General features: G+C 44.2%; 1 protein-coding gene across 1 annotated transcript; it reads left to right on the top strand.

Moving 5' to 3' along the window:
• Window positions 1-576: 576 nt before the first annotated feature.
• MCM6 (minichromosome maintenance complex component 6) lies at window positions 577-22,577 on the top strand. The gene is made up of 17 exons (XM_056861471.1): window positions 577-689; window positions 2,702-2,848; window positions 4,387-4,497; window positions 6,517-6,766; window positions 7,779-7,944; window positions 8,227-8,372; window positions 9,803-9,953; window positions 12,160-12,301; window positions 14,080-14,221; window positions 14,373-14,480; window positions 15,405-15,560; window positions 16,372-16,500; window positions 17,226-17,387; window positions 18,748-18,883; window positions 19,885-20,049; window positions 21,728-21,867; window positions 22,353-22,577. Exons 1-17 carry the CDS (start codon window positions 577-579, stop codon window positions 22,464-22,466), a joined length of 2,478 nt encoding a protein of 825 aa, XP_056717449.1. The 3' UTR covers window positions 22,467-22,577.
• Window positions 22,578-22,623: the final 46 nt, after the last annotated feature.

Genomic DNA, 22,623 nt, shown 5'->3' with positions numbered 1-22,623 from the left:
CTAGCTGTATCTGAAGAAGGGAGCTGTGGCTCACGAAAGCTCATACCCTGCCAGAAAATATTTTTGTTAGTCTTTAAGGTGCTACTGGACTCTTGCCCTTTTCTAGAAATTTTGTGAGTCTTTAAGGTGCTACTGGACTGTGGCCCTTTTCAATTTACCAGAAAGTCAACTATTCCTTATAGCTACTTTTTCTGCCGTTCTTAAGCTTAGGATAAAAAAAAAAAAACACGCAACCCCAGACTACCCCCCCCTCACCGTCCCCCGACAAAAGATCCGGTTCACTTTGCTTCCGCCTCCTCCTCCTCTTGGCGTCCCTGACTTCCGCTTCCCTGCGTCGCATTTGGCGCGAAACATTTTCCCGGGAGACGTTCGAAAGAGGCGGGGCGTTTCTGGCGGGAGTTTCTGATTGGTCCACGCGGCCCCCCTGCGTCGCATTTGGCGCGAAACATTTTCCCGGGGGACGTTCGAAAGAGGCGGGGCGTTTCTGGCGGGAGTTTCTGATTGGCCCGCGCGGGCCCCCGCCGGTGGCGCGAGCTCTCGGCCTTTGTCTGCCGGAGCGAGCAGGGGAGAGCGGCGATGGATTTGGTGGCGGCCGGCGAGGCCGGGCTGGCGGCGGGCGAGGGGCCGGCCCCGATCCGCGACGAGGTGGCCGAGAAGTGCCAGAAGCTTTTCCAGGACTTCCTCGAGGAGTGAGTGGCGGCCGCGGCGCAGAGGGGGCGGGAGGCCTGAATAATCCGGCATCTCCCCGCGGGGTGGTTCCGCACCAGCGTTTCCCTTCGCCCGCACCAAAGTGCAACCCTGAGGCCATTTATGCACGGGAGATAATTCCCAGTGGGTACCCGTGTTAGTCTGTCTGCAGTAGTAGAAAAGAGCAAGAGTCCAGGAGCACCTTCAAGACTAAGAAAAATATATATTTTTTTTAACTCAGACCCTGCCAGAAAATATTTTTGTTAGTCTTTAAGGTGCTCCTGGACTCTTGCACGGGAGGTTTTGCTTTGGGTTTGCTGCTCTCCAGATGCACGTTTTCCCCCATGCGATTGTAAATTGGTAACTTACCTGTTTTATTTGTGCTGGTCGTTGACTGGAATAAAATTTCTATGCCATCATCATCGTAAACCTTTAATGGCATAAAAAAGTATTACAATTGCTACAAAAAGGGATCCTAAAACATAAAATCAGTGAAATAAAACCAAGAACAATATAATCAAATATCAGAGCTTGCACGTTTTTGCACTTTCATCACATCCGCTAGAAAATTGGCAACACCCTCAGTAATCTCCGGTACTGAATCATTCAATAAAAATTGACATTTTACTTTATTAGACAGGTGATGTTTTGAATATAACCCAAGTTTTTAACCATTTCCCACGGGATGTTTTGTATAGAGAACAGTCAAACCGTATGTGTTCAATTGTATCCAGGGAGTTGGAACCACAGGGACAAATCGGTTCCTGTATTGGGATTTGGTGGTACCTTCCATACAGCATCCTTGATGGAAAGGCATTGACCCTAGCAAGAGAGGATGCTCTACGGAGGATAGGGATATCCAATAAAATTTCTATTCTATTTTCCCCCATGTGAATTCTCAAGCAATCAGCTCCCATGCAGAGTTCTGAGAATCTGAATGGGGAAAATGTGCATCTGCAGAGCGGCAAATCCAAGGCAAAACCTCCCGTGCATAAATAGCCTGAAAGCACTTTCCCTGTTGGATAAAACGAGATCTACTTGCTCTCTAAGGCTACAACCCTATGTATGACTGAGCCTGATTAGATCCAGTGGACCGTTCTACAGAGTATGCGTGGGATCTGGCCGTGATGGTACCGGGGGTGGGGTGAATAGTGTTCATTCACCGTTTGGGGGGACGCTAAAACTGAATCGAACTGGTAAAGTTTCTTTGCCAGACTCTTGTAGCTCACGGCCCTTCCCTGCCAGCACGGAGACTGTTCTCTCGCTTTCTCTGTCAAATTGAGTTTACACTTTGCTGTGCTTTATTACTGGCCTCTGTTAGGCCTTTCTCCCAACAGTGGTAGTTGTAGCTGTATTGCCCTGCTTTGTTTCCAGGATTACAGCGTGAGCTGTAATTTTCTGTTTTAGGGGGAAAGCGCTTTGAATGTTTCAGTCTCTGTATACATGTACAGCTCCATCAGTCCACTGATTTCAGTTTAAGGCTTCTGAAGCTTATTTCTGAAACAGCAGATACAGAATCAGGCTGCAGTCTTATGCCTATCCTATGCAAGAGTAAATTCCTGTTGAATTCAATGAGACATACGTGAATTTAGGCCTTAACGCTGGATTTAAAAATCACTTGCTGCATTTCTTTTGACGTGCTGTAATTGCACTAATACAATTTAATCCTTTGATGGGGGCTGACATTTTATTTACCTGATCAGCTGAATTTCACCTTGCAAGCATGATGATGATACTATAATTTTCAAACTGTACGTTTAATATTTAGTGTGTGTAAAAGGAGTGTTTTAATCACAGAGGACACTACCACCTGGATACATATACTATACTACAGTTTGGTTTAGCACGATAAAGTGTCTTTTGAATTCATTAAAGAAGAAACTGTGTTCTCACTATAATCTTGTATCCCTTTTTAATAGTCATACTATATAATGTACATAATGACTGCTTATAATTGCTGCTTGGGAAATGCACCAGCAGAAGCTATTCCTTAAAGTCCTGATTTTTTTTCCAGATTCCAAAACAGTGATGGAGAAGTTAAATACTTGCGTGATGCAGAGGAGCTGATCCGCCCAGAGAGGAACACCTTAATTGTAAGCTTTGTGGATTTGGAGCAGTTCAACCAACAACTTGCTACTACAATCCAGGAAGAATTCTACAGGTAAGACTATCCCACAGGTTAGATAGCATTATCGTTTAAAGCTAAATATGCTTTATTGAGTTGTTGCTTAACTATCACCAGCTTTCACCATCCTGGGCTGTATTTCAAGAGGGTTGCGGTAATATTTATTTGCCTAATTTATACCTCACTTTTCTCCCCAATGGAGACCCCAACAGTTTGCATCATTCTCCTCTCCTCCATCTTATCCTCACAACAACCTTTTGGGGTAGGTTACAGCGAGAGTTTGTGACTGGTCCGAGATCAGCCAGCCAGCTAGCTTCCATTACAGAGTGAGGATTCAGACCTAGGGTCTGTGGGATCCATGTCTAACTACTACATCTCACTAGTTCTGTTTATCAGGGGAGACAGGGCCCTTTCTTATAAATGAGTTTGCTGGGTGTTTACAGTCACTCTCATGACATGTTCTTGGGATCTGTGTATCAGAGTCAGCGTAGTGTCGTGGTTAAGAGCAGTGGACTCTAATCCGGAAAACCAGGTTGGTTTCCCCACTCCTCCACACGAGTGGCAGACTCTAATCTGGTGAACCGGGTTTGATTCCCCACTCCTCCACATGAAGCCAGCTGGGTGACCTTGGGCAATTCACAGTTCTCTGAACACTCTTAGCCCTGCCTATCTCACAAGATATCTTGTGGGGAGAGGAAGGGAAAGAGATTGTAAGCCGGTTTGATTCTCCTTAAAAGGTAGAGAAAGTCAGCATATAAAAACCAACTCTTCTTCTTCTTCCCTGTCCGGTTGTTAAATGGTCAGGAGTGACAACAAAGGTCAGCACTGAGGACGGAGCTGCAGGTCTCCAGTCCATTGGAAGCTGTCCCTCTTTGCAGAAGTGGTGCTCGGTGTGCCAGCTGTTCCAATCGAAACACTGTCTGGAAACACTTTTTTAGTAGTGTTTTTATTTCTGGCAGGGAAATGTTAACAACGTAAAGTATATTCAAGGATATTAAAAAGTTTTAACCAGGAGCCCCATGGCACAGAGTGGTAAGCTGCAGTACTGCAGTCCTAGCTCTGCTCACAACCTGAGTTGGATCCCAATGGAAGTTGGTTTTAGGGAGACGGCTCAAGGTTGACTCAGCCTTCCATCCTTCTGAGGTCGGTGAAATGTGTACCCAGCTTGCTGGGGGTAAAGGGAAGATGACTGGGGAAGGCACTGGCAAACCACCCCGTAAACAAAGTCTGCCTAGGAAACATAGGGATGTGACGTCACCCCATGGGTCAGGAATGACCCGGTGCTTGCTCAGGGGACCTTTACCTTTAAAGAGTTTTAAGGCAAGAATACTACCTTTAAATTATTAGCAAATTTGGCCCTCAAACGTTTTGGAGAGTTTTTTCTTCTGGGAAGAGGAGGCAAATGGCTCTGTTGAGCTAGGATTTTACATTTATGCTTGCCTTTTTTATCTCGCATCCATGTTCAGGTTTTATTCCAGTACATGACGAAATCTGAAAATGCATTATATATGCCTCTGACTTGAATCACGTGCTCAAACATGTTGCGTCACTGAGAATCCTCTCTCGTCTTTTAGAGTCTATCCTTTCTTGTGTCGGGCTGTGAAGACTTTTGCCAAAGACCATGGAAACGTTCCTCCCAACAAAGACTTCTACGTCGCTTTTCAAGATCTACCTACCAGGCACAAGTAAGAAATATTCAGAACATTAAATTAAGCTGACACTGTAAATATAAATTAAGGTATTAGTAGTCAGCATATGATGAAGCAATGAGGTATTCTGTTTCTGAAGATGCTTCTACATGGGTCCTCGTTCATGATGAAGAGCGCTCATTTAGTACTGCTGAACTGTCATATCACAGGGTCACAGTGTTGATACTTTGTCTTGATACCTTGTCGTGGCCAATCTGACCACCTGGATCCACACCACAGTAACATCAAGACCGTGTGTGTGTTAAGTGCCGTCAAGTCGCTTCCGACTCATGGCGACCCTATGAATGAAAGTCCTCCAAAATGTCCTATCTCAGCCTTGCTCAGATCTTGCAAACTGAGGGCTGTGGCTTCTTTTATTGAGTCCATCCATCTCTTGTTGGGTCTTCCTCTTTTCCTGCTGCCCTCAACTTTTCTAACCATGACTGTCTTTTCCAGTGACTCTTGTCGTCTCATGATGTGACCAAAATATAATCGCCTCAGTTTAGTCATTTTAGCTTCTAGGGTCAGTTCAGGCTTGATTTGAGCTATAACCCACTGATTTGTTTTTTTGGCAGTCCACAGTATCCGTAACACTCTCAAGACTAGGCTACTATAATGCACTTTACATTGGTCTCCCCTCAAAGCCAACTTGGATACTCCAGTTGGTGCAGAACTTAATGGGTTGGCTATTATTAGGAGCTCTTCAGAGCATGCATATTAGTCCCATTCTGCAGTCACTCCATTGGCTGCCCATCAGTTGCCGGGCTTAACTGAAGATATTGGTTATCACATAGCCTTGGTCTCATATATGTGGGGCTGCCTCTCTCCCTATGCTCCACCATGACAGCTTTGCTAATCTGAGAACTGACTGCTGGTGCTATCCTGCAAAGGGGCAAAATCAAAAACTGCTCATACACGTGGTTTCTCCTGTTGCTTTCTGCAAACTATGTAAAACTGAATTATTCAAGACAGCTTTTCTACACAGGTAATAGGGCTACACTGTACAGAATGGATTAGAAAACTACTCGGGTAAAGGTTTAGGGACTGCTGGCTATATAATGTGTGCATTGTTTGTATCATTTTAATACTTACACTTCTCTTCAGTTCTATTTTCAGGTTTCTGGTTGGGTTCCAGATTTCTACAATACAAATCCTATTGCATTTGTTTATTGGACATCCCATCCTTTTGTTTGTATTGACTTACTGTGTGCAATCTGCCTTGAAGTCCCAATGAGAAAAGTGGCCTATAAATAACATAAATAAAATAAGTCTGCCGTAAATACGCTAGTGGGTGCAGTGTACGGGCTAGAGTGAAAGGAGTGGGTGGTACAAAACCCTGTTTTCAGGAACTGTACCCCTTGTTTCTGATGTTGCCAGAAAGTCGAACCAAGAATATGGAAAATTCCCCTGCTGTATGCCCTCACACATGTGGAAATGAGTTTTCCTCACCTTCTATAATTTGTAAATGGAAGCTTAATAATTCTGTTTCCATTTTTAAATAACATAGGCTGAGAGCAAAGCCGTTTTCATATGGCTAGGGGTTTGTTAATTTTTTTCCACATCTTATTGGAAGTGTGGCCTTGAAGCGTAGCTTGTTTGTGCCATTTGTATTAAATAACCTCAGCTGAGTGCATTACTGCATATAATCTCATATATTATTTTCATTTGGGATTTGAATCAGGTTGAATAAAATACCCTACTGAAATCTTAAAGTCATGGGGAACAGTGCTAACAGTTAGCAGCTCTCCTCCCAGCTCCCTTTGTCAAAGCCTGATTGCGTACTTGGCTTAAATGTCGTGGAAATCAACGCCGCAGATGCATCTGTTGGCTAGCAGGTGAACAATGTGAGCACAGCTGGTACTTGGCTCTTGGTATCTACTGAACAGCTTGTACTTGCCAGTTCTCACTTCCCTTAGGCAACAATGGGTTGGAGTGGTACATAAGCAGCCCTTATCTGATTGCATGGATCCTGGCTTGAAACGGAAGGGCTCTTACGCTTTCATTTTCTCCCTGCAGAATTCGAGAGCTAACATCCGCCCGAATTGGTTCACTAATGCGTATCAGTGGGCAGGTGGTCCGCACCCACCCAGTTCATCCTGAGCTAGTCAGTGGGACATTCCTCTGTTTGGATTGCCAAACAGTTATAAAAGATGTGGAGCAGCAGTTCAAGTATACACAGCCCAACATCTGTAAAAACCCAGTCTGTGCCAATCGGAGACGGTTCCTCCTGGACACCAACAAATCCCGATTTGTTGACTTTCAAAAGGTAATTCATGGATAGTTATTTCCACTCGGGTTTCTTGCCAATAGCATTTTTAAGGTACAGACAGGATCTGATAGCAGGCTGATCTTTCAAGGGTATCTTCAGCACATCGCTGCAAAATTAGGTGGTTCTTCTCCTATGAAAATCTATTGTAAAATCCTGACGTGTGTCTTTCAAAACAGACAGGGTTTTCAAACTTGGAAATTGGTTTGTTTCATAATTCAAGTAAAATATGATGCGTGTGTATAATTTGTCTTTCGAGCCATCATGCATGTTATGTAATGGGAAAGCTATTCAACTATCCAGTCTCCCTGCAACACCAAGGGAACAGCATGTAAGATGAGGTTCTTAATGTTGACATGAACTGTTGCGCACAGTTTGTATGCCATCTCCTCAAAGTGCTTTTAGCATCTGGGCATTAACAGTTTTGGAATCCTCAGTCAGAATGTTCATTTCATTGGTCAGTAGGCTTAAATGAGATCACCCATTATTTCTGCAGGCACAAAGTGCAATTTTGAAAATTGCTGTTTTTAAATTCCTCTTCACTTTTTATAAAAGACTATCAAGAAAAAAAACAGCTTTTAACTCAGACATTGGTCATCACTGCGCAATACTGCTGCTGATTTGGGGTTCTTCTCTGCTGCTTTTAATAGCAACTTCCTCCACCATTACCTAGAAACAGGCCTCCTTTCCTGATGGTGGTTTTTTTTCCCTCGCGGATTGCCCTCTGCCCAGTGGTGATGTTCAAACATTCAAGGTGGTCTGCTAACAGTCCTGCTGCTTTACTTTCTTTCATCACTTGTTCTTGATTGATGCAAGAAGAGAGAACCCAAAAACTCCCAAGTACCTGGATCAATCACCTGGGCTTCTGCAAGAAATGTAAAAATTCTGTGTTCCTAAAAAACTAGAGGTGGTGCTAGAATCTTTTCACTGTTGCTTTTAACCCTTTCAGATAACTGTTGTGCGCGTTCCTTTTCCGCAAACACATTTAGTATTCTTTTCTTTCCCGTTACAGGTTCGTATTCAAGAAACGCAGGCTGAGCTGCCCCGGGGGAGCATTCCTCGCAGCGTGGAGGTGATCTTGCGTGCTGAAGCTGTAGAATCTGCTCAGGCTGGGGACAAGTGTGACTTCACAGGTTCCCTCATTGTTGTGCCTGATGTCGCCCAGCTCTCCACCCCAGGTTGGTAGACGAGCAAAGAAAAGTGGCATCTGTGGAGTGCAGATGGAGACTTGCGTGTTGACCTGCACACTGCATAAAAGGCTCCTCAAACAGAAAGCTTGCCCATCAAGGGTGAGGCTAAGTTACTGCTCTTGGTGATAGTAGTTCACCATATACAGAAGGTTTTTAACATACTTGCATGCAGTCATCCATTTCTGTTTTGAACTGATGCAGTTGTCGAAGGGCTAGAGGTTAGCGCAGAAGTCCTAAAATGACCATACATTCTTGGTCTTGCTGTTACAGGTGTAAGAGCAGAAACTGGATCTCGCGTGAGTGGGAAAGAAGGTTATGAAACGGAAGGTATCAGAGGGCTTCGTGCCCTTGGAGTCAGAGAGCTGTCCTATAAACTGGTCTTTCTGGCATGCTACGTTGCACCTACAAATCCAAGAGTAAGCATTACTTTTCTTGAAGATGGTGGGATTTTGTGTACCTGGGTGTTGTTTTTTTAAAAGGTAAAGGTCCCCTGTGCAAGCACCGGGTCATTCCTGACCCATGGGGTGACGTCACATCCCGACGTTTCCTAGGCAGACTTTTGTTCACTGGGTGGTTTGCCAGTGCCTTCCCCAGTCATCTTCCCTTTACCCCCAGCAAGCTGGGTACTCATTTTACCGATCTCGGAGGGATGGAAGGCTGAGTCAACCTTGAGCCGGCTACCTGGAACCGACTAACGTTGGGATCGAACTCAGGTCATGAGCAGAGCTTGGACTGCAGTACTGCAGCTTACCACTCTGTGCCATGAGGCTCCTGGATGTATTTTACCATCGCTAATTTTCTGAGGCTCACACTTGGCAGCATTTTCCTTTTGTTAATTTCCTTGGGTTAACATACTGGTGTTTACACTTGTATCTTTCCACCTTATTTGGAAACTATCTTTACATATATTACTTTTAATGTAGATCATTGTTTTCAAGCGAGGTTTCCTTAAAGACTTCAGTTTGGTTTTTTTAAGTTCAGATCATAATACAGTTTTGTTCTTCACCCTCTCAAACTGACTGTTCTTGGTGGGTTTGTGTTTAATTCAAACTTGGTATTGCCAAAACTAATCTCACAATGACTCTTGCTATATCTTTGACTTTTGGCAACACTTCTGTGCTGGATTCATCCATGCAGCAGAATGAGATGGCTAAAGTGTGCAGTATAACCTGTAGTTGAATACCATATTTTTGAATGCTTCCATTGTGCAAAAATGAGCACAGCCTCTGGAGAAATTTGGAGAACTGGGTTTGATTCCCTGCTCCTCCATATGAGCAGTGGACTCTAAGCTGGTGAACTGGATTGGTTTCCCTACTCCTACACACGAAGCCTGCTAGGTGACCTTGGGCCAGTCATAGTTCTCTCTAAACTCTCTCAGCCCCACCTACCTCCCAAGGTGTCTGTTGTGGGGAGGAGAAGGGAAGGTGATTGTAAGCCATTTTGAGACTCCTTAAAGGTAGAGAAAATCGTGGTATAAAAACAAACTCTTTTTCTTCTTCACCAACAATCTTTAAGTTAGGTTAGCATGAGAGTCACTGGTCTAAGGTCACTGAGTGAGCTACTTGGCCCAAACAGGAGTCTGAACTCAGATTTCCACAAACCAAGTCCAACTATACCACGCTGGCTTTCAAAAATGTTCTCTACCACTGGTTAAAGTTCACTATTGCCTTGTTCTTTTGCATGTGTATATCAAATGCTTTATATTCTTCTTGGGGGTAGGAGTGGATGTGATAAACTCACTGTTATGAACATTTCCCATCCTTGCCTCACAAGCTTAGGTATTCTAAGTTTTCTAGATTTTTAATTTATCATGCTTCTCTCCCCCCCCCCCATCTTCTTTGTTTAGTTTGGTGGGAAAGAGCTCCGAGATGAGGAACAGACTGCAGAAAGCATTAAAAACCAGATGTCGGTCAATGAGTGGGAAAAAGTATTCGAAATGAGTCAGGATAAAAATCTGTATCACAATCTCTGTACCAGCCTCTTTCCTACTGTACATGGTAAGATCTAATCATAGGATCACCTGGCATTCATAATAGTAGTGGTGGCTGTTGGTTACTACAATTTCGAACAGCTTTTGAGCTAGCTGAATCCCTCGTGGAATTTTTAGCCTCCATAAAGATTTAGTAATCTTTGTGAACAAGAGGATTCAAAACAGCTAGAATGTTTGAATTACAGTTGCTGCTGCTGTTTTGAGAGGCTATTTAAGAAAGCTATAGATAGATCTTTATAAAGAAACTGTCCTTAGACAACACAGATCTGAATAATTACAGGCCAGTGTCCAGTCCTTATTTTGGGTGGAAATATTTTGGAAACAGGGTAACTAAAGAATTCCAGATGTTCCTGGATGAGACTGAGTATCTAGATGCTACTCTGTCAGGATTGAGGCCTAGCTATGCCTTGGGCACCTAGTTAGATGATCTGTGCTGGCTGACCCATGGGGAACTGTATTTGTACCAGCCTTGACGGATCTCTCAACAGCCCTCAGAACCATCAACCATGGTATCCTTTTGGGCTGCCTGGTAGAGCTGGGCCTGGGAGGATCTGTGCTCCACTGGTTCTTTACCTTCTGGAAGGTGGGTACCACAAGGTGGGGCATAGATTAATTTTGGCCCCTTAACTTGGGGAGTACTGCAGGGTCGATCTTGACCCCAGAGCTCTTTTAACATCTGTAAAACTGCTGGGAGACATCATCCAGGGATTTGGAATAGGCTGTCATCAATATGCGGATGACACACAACTTTGTTTCTCCTTGCCATACAATTCCAGGAAGTCTGTAGAAGTGATAAAGCAATATCTAGATTTTGTGATGTACTGGATATAAATTGAAACAAAATCTAATCAAGGTGACAGGGCAGTGGATGGGAAATGGAATTTGTCCAGTTTTGGGTGGGGTTACACTCCTCATAAAAGATCAGGTATATAGCTTAGGGGTACCTTTGCACTCTACGTTGTCCTTGGACAAATAGATGTTGGAACCTGCTTGGACCTCTTTGTTTATGTCACTCATTTCTGTTCGAAAAGAACACCAAGGGTGGCTAACAAATATAAAGCATCCTAGCAAAATTCAAACAAATAATCGATTATTAATAACACCGCACCAAATTGTAGCCCTGTGAAAGCAGGTGGAAAAGCTCATTCCCTAGTATATGAGTTCTCCCCAGGTGAAAGCACCAGGTTGCAGCTCCTTTCCCAGGTTTGAGCAGCCAGGAATGGTGCTGAGCAGGTGGAAAATCTCCACTCACAGTGGAAAGTTCTCCCTAACTGAGGTTTCTTTGCCAGCTGCACCCATTTCTGGAGAAAGCCGATCTTACCACTATTACATATCCAGAATTGACTACTGTAATGTATTCTGTTTTGGGCTGTCCTTGAAGATGTTTGGGAAGTTACAGCTAATACAAAATGCAGCCATTACTGGGACAGGCCACTGTTGTTTTATGTTATTCTATTGCATTATGAACTCTTTTGGGGATCTGGATACAGTTGAAAGGCAGTCTAGGAATATAATTAATCCAACTGGTAAATAAGCATAATGAGAACCACGGTCCGTTTGCAGAAGACTCATTACCACTTTCAAGACTTTTCCTGCTTGTTTTCTTCCCCGACATCCTGTTAACCACAGAACGCTCCCCGATCTGCTCAATAGCTGCCCCCAAAAGACAACAAATCCTTTTTGCACGCTGTGTGTGTGTGTGTGTGTGATCATGAGCAGCAGACACTTCTGGCTTAGAATGTTGTCATGAGATTGCAGGCTTGTGATGTTTACGGAGTCCGGTAACCTTTGTAATCTAATAGCACATCATAAGCTTGGACTTTGTTCGCATACACTTTCAGCTGATTTGTTCCTGCTGATGGCCATGATAACCACCCCCAGTTCCAGTAGCTAAGCTTCAGTGGCTTTGAACTGTGGGCTTTGTCTCCCATATTGTAGAGGGTGGCAAAGTCAGAGTGACATTTGAGGATGTTTCTGTCTACGCGCTCCACCAAATTGATGCCGCCCAGCTGTTTTTAAGCTGTCTTGGTGTTCAGACGAAGAAACGGTGAATGCCCAAAGCCTTGTTTGGAGCCACCAATGTTTTAATGCATTTGGTGCATTTCCAGACAGCATCTCAGATGCAAGCTCTCTTGTATTCAGTAAAACCAACTCCGAACTGGAGTTTCTGTAAAACATTTCCTGAGGGTAAACTGTTACTCATTGTGATCCAGGTAATGATGAAGTGAAACGGGGGATTCTACTCATGCTCTTTGGTGGAGTTCCCAAGACCACAGCCGAAGGCACTTCGCTGCGTGGGGATATCAATGTCTGCATTGTTGGTGATCCAAGCACTGCCAAGAGTCAGTTTCTTAAGTAAGTGTCAGACGTGCGCTCATACATTGAACAGGAGAGTTGCCTGAGCGAGTTAATTGGCTGCCTGCAGGGATATGTATGGACTAATTTTGGAAGAGAAAGGTACAAGTTATTTGTATCATGTTATTCAGATAGCCACTGGGCTTTCCCTGCTTTGGAAATGTAGTGCACAAGTGAAATCCATAAGCCAGTGGTACCATTACAACTTCTGCCGACGTCACACATCCGCCTTTTTCACCCCTTCAGTTTGTATCCAAACATCCTCCTATAAGCAGGTTCTGTACATTTGCTCTTGGTTCAGAGTCATGTGCCAAATGGAACTGTGATCAGATCAAGATTTACAGGCCTTGTCTATTTCCTATACTTTGCCTATTTACAAACTTTATAATTTTGAAAAATGCTGCTTTTCCCTGCCTGAAGATGGTTTTGCAGTTCAGTTGCAAGCTAGATATGTTTAACATCTGACTTCTTCAGCTGTACTTTTGGGATATTAAAAATAGTAAATTGCGGTAGGTAGCCCTGGTAAGAAGATGAGGGCACTGTGAAAGCTGCATTGCTGTGTTTGGAAACTGTGATAACTGGATTTGACCTTTGGACCATCTGCCTCTGTAACCTCTCTCAGTATTCCGTATTCTCTGATCCATTTCTCAGATGAATCATGGAGGAATGGTTAATATCAGAACTAGATTTCAGGTTTGGGTAGTCATTGGTGTTAATGTGGCTAACGGCTAACTCCCAAGAATGTCTCCGACCTTTAGGATGAGCGAAATTTAAAAAGAGAGAATTCGTAATAAAGTTAAACCCAGCCTTTTTCTTTAAACATTTTTTAAGTTAAAAATATTCTGTCAAAGCCCTGACCTGAATGGCTAGCCTGATCTCGTCAGATCTCAGAAGCTAAGCAGGGTTGGCCCTGGTTAGTTCTTGGATGAGAGACAACCAAAGAATCCCAGGGTCGCTGTACAGAAGAAGGCAATGGCAAACCGTCTCTGTTAGTCTCTTGCCTTGAGAACTCCATAAGGGGTTGCCATAAGTTGGCCATGACTTGCCGGCACACACACAAATACATACTATCAAAGATGAAAAGACACCCCCCAAAAACCCTCTGCCTTCCAATTTTTTGCTTTGTTATCCAGTTCATAGCCTTTGCCCTTTCCAGTTTGTTGCTGCTTCAGCACCATTTGATGGACCACAACAGCGATGGGTTTTTTCCCCTCCACCCTTTCCCCTCCACCCCAGCCAATCTGATCACATAGAAGAAGAAGAGGAGTTGGTTTTTATATGCCAACTTTCTCTACCACTTAAGGGAGACTCAACCCGGCTTACAATCACCTTCCCTTCCCCTCTCCACAACAGGCACCCTGTGAGATAGGTGGGGCTTGCCCAAGGTCACCCAGCTGGCTTCGTGTGTAGGAGTGGGGAAGCAAATCCAGTTCACCAGATTAGCCTCCGCCATTCATGTGGGGAATCAAACCCCGGTTCTCCAGATCAGAGTCCACCGCTCCAAACCTCCGCTCTTAACCACTACACCATGCCGGCTCTGACTATGATGACACAGTGGAGCTAATAAGGCCTGGCTGTTCCGTCTATTCCGATGTCTTACATTGTGCAATCTTATGCAGAGGTAACCCACTAGAAGCCTGTTGGTTTCTGCTTAGGATTGCACTGTTAAGCTCCATAGGCAAAATGTTGCTGCTGCTGCTTTTTGGAGAGAGGGGGGTTGTAAAATTTCTGATGCAGACTGTTGAAGTAGCCTGATCCCTTATTTATCAACCTGACAGGCACGTGGAAGAATTCAGCCCCCGGGCTGTGTACACCAGCGGAAAGGCCTCCAGTGCTGCCGGCTTGACTGCTGCTGTGGTGAAAGATGAAGAGTCCTATGAATTTGTCATTGAAGCCGGGGCTCTGATGTTGGCAGATAATGTAAGTGTTCTTACTGGATCTGGGGAACAACAGGACTTCAGCTGTCTTCAGCACTCTAAATTTGTGGCAAGGGGTAGAGGGCCGTCACGTTTTGTCGTCGTTATCCAGGTGTGGAAGGTGATAAATCTAAGATCTTCTTTTTTATATATAGGGAGTGTGTTGCATTGATGAATTTGACAAAATGGACCTGAGAGATCAAGTTGCCATTCACGAGGCAATGGAACAGCAAACTATCTCCATCACTAAAGCAGGAGTTAAGGTAAATGGCTGCATTGGCTTGGATTCCTGTGTAGCTGTAACAGCTTGATGAATACATGATGCTTGGGAGAGCTTCTCCAGGGAGCTTTTGAGTCAGTCCTTATCTTCTGCCACACCTTCCTGGGAATCAGTTTTATCCCATCAGTAAAACGAGGGAAACTTTCTTACGTATTGCCACAAAACCCTCCTAGGAGATCAGCCTGGTGTTGTTACTTTTGGAGTTACTGCCTTCAGAAATAAATAAATAGAAGTTAAGCTCAGTAAAAACTAATGGCTTGCAGAGGAAATAAACTGATACTTGAAGAAAAGGTGATGAAGATCCTGGGATGCGTAATCTGTGATCCTGTGCATGCTTATTATGGAATAAGAGCAATTGAATTCTGCAATACTTCTGAGCAAACACACATAATGTCAGGCTGTGCAGCGGCATCTAGTTAAAAGCACATCGCTTCAATGAAGTTGATGAGTTCAAGCATGTGTCAGCTATAGGATTTCAGCGAGACGCCCCCATGTATAAGATGACCCTTTTCCCCCCTTAATTTTGGTTAAAAAAAATAGTGGTTTTATACATGGGGGCATCTTATACACAGAAAAATACGGTATTTTTTCAAGGGACTGCTCCCATAAAATAACCAAGAGGCTAGTTTGCTAATATTAGTCTTTCGGTTAGTTTCCTAATATTAGTCTTGACTGATTGAATATTAGTCTTTATAGATTTCAAATGGAAATGCTGTAATAAATCTATTACTGTAACTATGTACTGTTGTTCATGGACAACCATTCCCCGTTACGATTGTGGGAGGTGGTGTGCCTTATCAGAAAAAAGTCCGAGCCTGACTGGAAGAGATCATCCTGTTTTTCTCAAAACTGCATTTCTTCCTGTAACAATTCTGCTTGCTTAGAAAATCTTTCTCTTCCTTATCAGGCTACTTTGAATGCCAGAACTTCCATTTTGGCGGCAGCAAATCCGGTTGGCGGACGTTATGACAGAGCCAAGTCTCTGAAGCAGAACATAAACCTGTCTGCCCCCATCATGTCCAGATTCGATCTTTTCTTTATTCTAGTGGATGAATGCAATGAGGTAAAGTAGAATATGCAATTGAATGTAGAGTATTGTAAATCAAACATGCGCCGAGTATGAAGTTACAAAGAAAGATAAAACTCTGTAAATATATAACTCCTTACATAACCAGATGTGGGGTGGAAATGATTTTGACTGTGTCTGGTATTCTTTCAGCAGCCCACTATGGGGTAGATTTTATAAAATTCAGAAGCTTACAAGTCAGAATATTATGCAGGGTTTTTAAAAAGTGTAAGGCGTGTTCTGTGTTGAGGTGGAGAAAACATCAAAGATGTCCTCTCTTATTGAGACTGGACCAGAAGGTCGGACCAGAACCAGCGGGTTAAAATTAAATCAAAAGAGTTTCCATCTAGACATTAGGACGCATTTTCTAACAGTTAAGAGCAGTTCCTCAGTGGGACAGGCTTCCTCGGGAGATGGTAAGCGCTCCTTCCCTGGAGGTTTTTAAGAAAGAGGCTAGATGGCCATCTGTCAGCAATGCTGATTCTATGACTTTAGGCAGTTCATGAGAGGGAGGGCATCTTGGCTATCTTGTGGGCATGGAGTAGGGGTCGCTGGGTGTGTGTGGGGGAGGTAGTTGTAAAATTCCTGCATTGTGCAGGGGGTTGGACTAGATGACCCTGGTGGTCCCTTCCAACTCTATGATTCCATGAACTGTTGCCAATGTGATTACCCTATACAAAATCCAGTAGAGAGACAGCATTAATCCTATTGGCTGTCATTCTGCTGGGCACTGCCCTGTTCATCTGTTTGTCAGTGATCTTGTTTACGCCCTTCAGAACAGGATAATCTAACCTGAACTGTTGCCTAGGTTACAGATTATGCCATTGCCAGGCGCATCGTGGATCTTCATTCCAGAATAGAAGAATCAATTGACCGCATGTATTCACTAGATGACATAAGGAGGTACCTTCTCTTTGCCAGGCAATTTAAACCAAAGGTAATGAGAATCTTCAGAACTGGAGCACAACATGGTGTGGCACAATGTTCACTCACTAATCCAGAATATGGTTGTGGTTACGTCAGCTGTGACATATTTGCAGTTATTACTACAAACCCAAGTAGAGTACAGCCACTTTTATATAGCATGGCCTGTAAATTGGGATCTAATGGGAGTGATGGTGGTCTGGTTCCATTGTCTGATCGAGTAAACAGCTTTTTTTAAGTATAATTTGAACTGATAGGTGCCCCGTGGCGCGGAGTGGTAAGCTGCAGTACTGCAGTCCAAGCGCTGCTCACGACCTGAGTTCGATCCCGACGGAAGTCGGTTTCCGGTAGCCGGCTCAAGGTTGACTCAGCCTTCCATCCTTCCGAGGTCGTTAAAATGAGTACCCAGCTTGCTGGGGATAAAGGGAAGATGACTGGGGAAGGCACTGGCAAACCACCCCATAAACAAAGTCTGCCTCGTAAACGTCGGGATGTGATGTCACCCCATGGGTCAGGAATGACCCGGGGCTTGCACAGGGGAACTTTACCTTTTTTACCTTTAATTTGAACTGAATCTCTCCTTTGTGCTGCTCTAACAAGTGACAGTGTAAGTTATTAATAAAAGGTTGGATCTTAATGCAGAGGGAGAATCCAGTTTGCTGTGGGCAGTCGTCATGGGATTGTATGGAAGCAGCACATTGCCACTCTCGCAGTCATCACTATTTCTTCTGCCAACAGATTTCTAAAGAGTCTGAAGACTTCATAGTTGAGCAATATAAGCGGCTACGCCAGAGGGATGGCTCTGGTGTTACAAAATCATCCTGGAGAATCACCGTAAGACAGCTGGAAAGCATGATTCGGCTGTCAGAAGCCATGGCCCGGATGCATTGCTGTGATGAGGTAGGCGAGCTGGATGGGATTGCTTTTGGCATGGCCTTTCCTGGAGTGCTGGCAGATGAGGATGTTCCTGGCTGTTTTCTTCTGTTAAAATGTCCTACGTCACACATAACAGAAAGAAATTCTGCTGGAGAAATTCATATTCCATATTATTAGTCATTATTTTAAAAGTATTCAGTTAAGGTTAGACCTCTGGTTAGACCTCACCTAGAGTATTGTGTTCCGTTTTGGGCACCACAATTTAAGAAGGATGTAGACAGGCTGGAAAGTCTCCAGAGGAGGGTAACAAAGATAGTAAGGGGTCTGGAGACCAAGTCCTATGAGGAAAGGTTGAAGGAGCTGGGTATGTTTCGCCTGAAGAGAAGATTTAGAGGGGATATAATAACCATCTTCAAGTACTAGAAGGGCTGTCATATATAGGATGGTGCTGAGTTGTTTTCTGTTGCCCCAGAAGGTCAGACCACAACCAACGGGTTGAAATTAAATCAAAAGAGTTTCCTTCTAGACATTAGGAAGAATTTTCTAACAGAGCGGTTCCTCAGTGAAACAGGCTTCCCCGGGAGGTGGTAAGTTCTCCTTCCCTGGAGGTTTTTAAGCAGAGGCTAGATGGCCATCTGTCAGCAATGCTGATTCTATGACCTTGGCAGTTCATGAAAGGGAGGGCACCTTGGCCATCTTCTGGGCATGGAGTAGGGGTCACTGGGGGTGTGTGGGGGAGGTAGTTGTGAATTTCCTGCATTGTGCAAGGGGTTTGACTAGATAACCCTGGTGGTCCCTTCCGAGTCTATGATAAGGTACTCATCTTGTGTGGTTGAAATTACTTATACCTGTGCCAATTTCAGGACGCAAGAGATATCAAAATGACATGTTTGGGCCCAAGGTTTTGAGTTCCATGGCCATTTGCCTGATGAAGAATTCTTCAATATTCAAGCTTGTATATTCCTATACCAGCATCTTAAGATGCCGCCTACCAAGATGTTGGGTAGCTTCATTTTTGCATAAGCGTCTTGTATTAGTAATTGACTTCGTTGGAACCATTAACTGGCTCTTAGGCAGGCAGAGAGGGTGGGAAATTGGTTAATGAAAGCTTGTTTTCCAGTGCTTTTACCTTCCATGGAAACCTAACAATACTTGCCAACACAAACTCGCTAAAGAGCAATAAATGAAGAGACTTTAGTGAGGCTTGGAGAACTGTTGTAAGCAAAGAATGTATATCAACCATCACAGGAAATTTAAGGGTTGATTTTGGATAAAGCCCATCAGTTTCTTTCAAGAGATCAAACATGCATCCTTCTGACACTTGTTTCCAAGGGAAACAGTTTTTTGTATCTACGGTCGTCTGACTCTTAAACATCCTTACCAGGTTCATCCAAAGCACGTGAAAGAGGCCTTCCGGTTGTTGAACAAATCTATCATCAGAGTTGAGACTCCAGATATCAATTTAGACCAAGAAGAAGAACAACCAATTGAAGAGCCTGAGGCTCAAGGTGGAGTGACTGGTGGGTATTTGGTGGCAAGTAAGTCCCAGATAATGGTGGCCACTTCATGTGACGTGCACAGGATCTTAAAGTCCCTTGCTTTCTCCCCAGTGGTCCCCTGATTACTAAAACACCGATGCCAGAGAGGTTGCAGAACTCACATAGACAAAAAGCCACCCAGGGTCGCAGCGAGGAGGGGAAACAAGACCAAATCGCTGTCCCTTTCCTCATCCATCAACAGTACTTCTGCTGATGCAACAAATTCCATTGGAGCAGATGTAGTAGTATAATTTATTGCGGTCCTTGACCAGTATTACAAAGTTAAAACTTCATTAAAACAACAATAATTCAATACAAAAGAAAAATAGCTACATGAACATTTGAGCTAGTCAAATTAGTTTAGAACTCTGCATCAGCTTTAATATTGTTTCCCTGTGTCTTACGTATCCCAAGACAGAATCTAGCTACTGGTTTGGATACCCAGTGGTTTCTGTCAGAAAACAGATATTCCAGTTTAGCCGCATCAGATTCATCAAGAACTCCAACTAACACTGGCTGGAAGTATTTTGATCTGGCCTCCTTGTAATATGGACATCTCAGAAGCAGGTGCTCCGTAGTTTCCACCTCCCCCATCGAGCATAAACATAATCTTTCTGCGTATGAAATCTTTTTGAATCCCTACCAGCACGGCAAAAGGAAGTGCCGCACACCTTGCCAAGGTAAATGCCCTTCTGCTGTTGTTGAATTCTAGTTTAGTTAATTAGGCTGCCGGGGCAACCACATCTTTAATGCTCAGCTGACAGCAGATGCAATGGCCACCCTCCTTTCTCTTCTTCACTGCAGCCACCCCAGCCGCTTGGCTTTTCGTACCACGTGCTATTCCTGCAAACTGTCACTGGCATCTGGTGGGTTCAAAGGGGTTCCCAAAACAGGCAGCATGGTTCATGATTACATTTACGGCCCTTTGTGCTGCATTGCTTAACCTTGGTCTAATGTAGACATAAAACTTTCCACGCTTACAGGAGATGGAGACGCTCCAGCCGTGAATGGCTTGGTGAATGGCATCAACGGCCACTCAGATTATTCGAGCAAAGACGCAGCACCTAAGGTTTCCCTGAGACTTAGTTTCCCTGAATACCGTAGAATCTCTAACCTCATTGTGTTGCATCTGAGGAAAGCGGAAGAAGGTAAGTGCAGACTTCATCAAGGCTTTAAGGAAAGTCAGAGAACTCATGAGGGCCACACCTGTCAGAAGGGAGAAAGTCAGTGCTGAAATGTAGCCTGTATCATCATGGGGTGGGGGTTATCAGTTAGGTGGAGGGCATCCAGACTTTGATCTGGAAGCCCTAGAATGGATCTTGTGCTGAAAAGTGTTGTCAAGTCACAGCTGACTTAAAGCAGCCCCATAGGGTTTTCAAGGCAAGAGAGAAACAAGTGATTTGCCATTGCCTTCCTCCCCATAGCAACCATAGTCTTCCTTGGTGGTCTCCCATCCAGAGCCAGCGTGGTGTAGTGGTTAGGAAGCGGTGGATTCTAACCTGGAGGCCTTGATTTGATTCCCCACTCCTCCACATGAGCAGTGGATTTTAATCTGGTGAACCGGGTTAGTTTCCCCACTTCTCCACATGAAGCCAGCTGGGTGGCCTTGGGCTAGTCACAGCTCTCTCCGAACTCTCTCAGCCCCACCTACCTCACAAGTTGTCTGTTGCGGGGAGAAGAAGGGAAGGAGATTGTAAGCCAGTTTGATTCTCCTTAAAAGGCAGAGAAAATCGGCATATAAAAACCAACTCTTCTTCAAAAAGTAGCCAGGGCTGACCTTACTTAGCTTCGTAGATCTGCCAAGATTGGGCTAGCCTGGACCATCCAGGTCAGGGTAGGTTGAAGTTGTACCCCTGATGTTGCCTTGTTGTGTGGTTGTGGCTTAAAGTGAAGGTAAAGGTCCCCTGTGCAAGCACCGGGTCATTCCTGACCCATGGGGTGACATCACATCCCGACGTTTACGAGGCAGACTTTGTTTACTGGGTGGTTTGCCAGTGCCTTCCCCAGTCGTCTTCCCTTTACCCCCAGCAAGCTGGGTACTCATTTTACCGACCTCGGAAGGATGGAAGGCTGAGTCAACTTTGAGCCGGCTACCGGAAACCGACTTCCTTTGGGATCAAATTCAGGTCATGAGCAGAGCTTGGACTGCAGTACTGCAGCTTACTTCTCTGCGCCACGGGGGTTGTGGCTTGTGTGTGTTAAGTGCTGTCAAGTCGCTTCCAACTCAAGGCGACCCTATGAATGAAAGTCCTCCAAAATGTCCTATCTTTGACAGCCTTGCTCAGATCTTGCAAATTGAAGGCTGTGGCTTCCGTTATTGAGTCACTCCATCTCTTGTGTGGGTTGTGGCTTAGCCCCCTGTAAAATGGGGCATAGTGGTGCCCTTCCTTGCTGAATTGTTGCAATAGGTGTTCGAATTTTTTTTAAGACCTACAAGAACAGGGAGAATGGTAGTGATGCTTCTACTAAGCAGCTATGTTTCTCCCCTACCCCCTCCCCATGAAACAACTGCCGTAAGAGCCCTGTTGGGAGGGTGAGCTGGACGGTCCTGAGTTTACATGTGTGAGTTTACTGGGGGGCCTTTGGCAAAGTTACTGTTCTCTTGGCTTCAGCCCATCCTATCGTCTCTGCAACATGGGGATAAAACCACTGGCCTGCCTTCCAGTGTAGTTGTAAGGACTAGACAGGATTTACTTGTTCAGACATTTATACCCCATCTTTCCTTGTTCTTCAAGGCTGCTAGATTCAAGGATAAGCCGTACAGAGTGTTTTGAATACAAAGAACTATGTAACTTTATATCAGCATTTTTTAAATTCTCCTTGCAGAAGATGACGATAGTGCCTTGAGAAGAAGTGAGCTTATCAACTGGTATCTAAAGGAAATTGAATCGGAAATAGATTCTGAAGAGGAACTCATCAATAAGAAGAATATAATAGAGAAAGTTATCCATCGCCTTACCCACTATGTGAGTCTGCTTTTGGTCTACCCCGTTGGGGCTCCAAAATGCAATTCTGAGCACCTTGGATGACCAGCGTGATTAATTGTGTAACACAATTTAATGATGTGGCTGTTTTCTACCTTAATCCTGTTCAAGTTTACTTGGCAATAAATACTTCTGGTTCAATGGGGATTATTCCTAGGCAAGTGTGCATAGGATTGCGAGCTAAGGCCGGTTGGCTGTAGTCCCTTTTACAAGCATGTTTCTTTATTTTATTTTATTTTTTTAAAGGCTTTGCACACTTGAATAGTGGAGTCTATTTGTATTCATGAATGCAAGCAGGGGAGAGCGCAATGTGTTAATTACAATTAAGGTATCAATCCTAAATAAATGCAGTTCAAATAGGTGGTATTTACTTTCCAATCAATGTGTTTATAAGGAAGTAAAAGAATTGCAGTTGTGTAGCCTCACAGTCTGAAAAACATTGCCTGATCAAGGACTTTCTGTTTCAGGACCACATCCTCATTGAACTCACCCAGATTGGATTGAAGGACTCGGAAGAAGGAGAAAGCTGTGATGAAGACCCGTACTTGGTAGTTAATCCAAACTACTTGCTGGAAGACTAGGGGCTATGAAGCAATGCCATGTGACCCTCCTACGAGAGACCAGTGCTCGCTTCACCATTGTACATAGCAGGCTAATTCAGAAGGGCTTTGCCACAGACTTTATCCTCTTGACCTTTTACGAATGCTGTGGCTGCCACACTTCCATATTTCTACAGAT

The sequence above is a fragment of the Euleptes europaea genome, chromosome 15 (genome assembly GCF_029931775.1).
Source record: "Euleptes europaea isolate rEulEur1 chromosome 15, rEulEur1.hap1, whole genome shotgun sequence".
Classification (NCBI taxonomy): domain Eukaryota; kingdom Metazoa; phylum Chordata; class Lepidosauria; order Squamata; family Sphaerodactylidae; genus Euleptes; species Euleptes europaea.
This window is presented reverse-complemented; position numbering and strand designations above follow the sequence as displayed.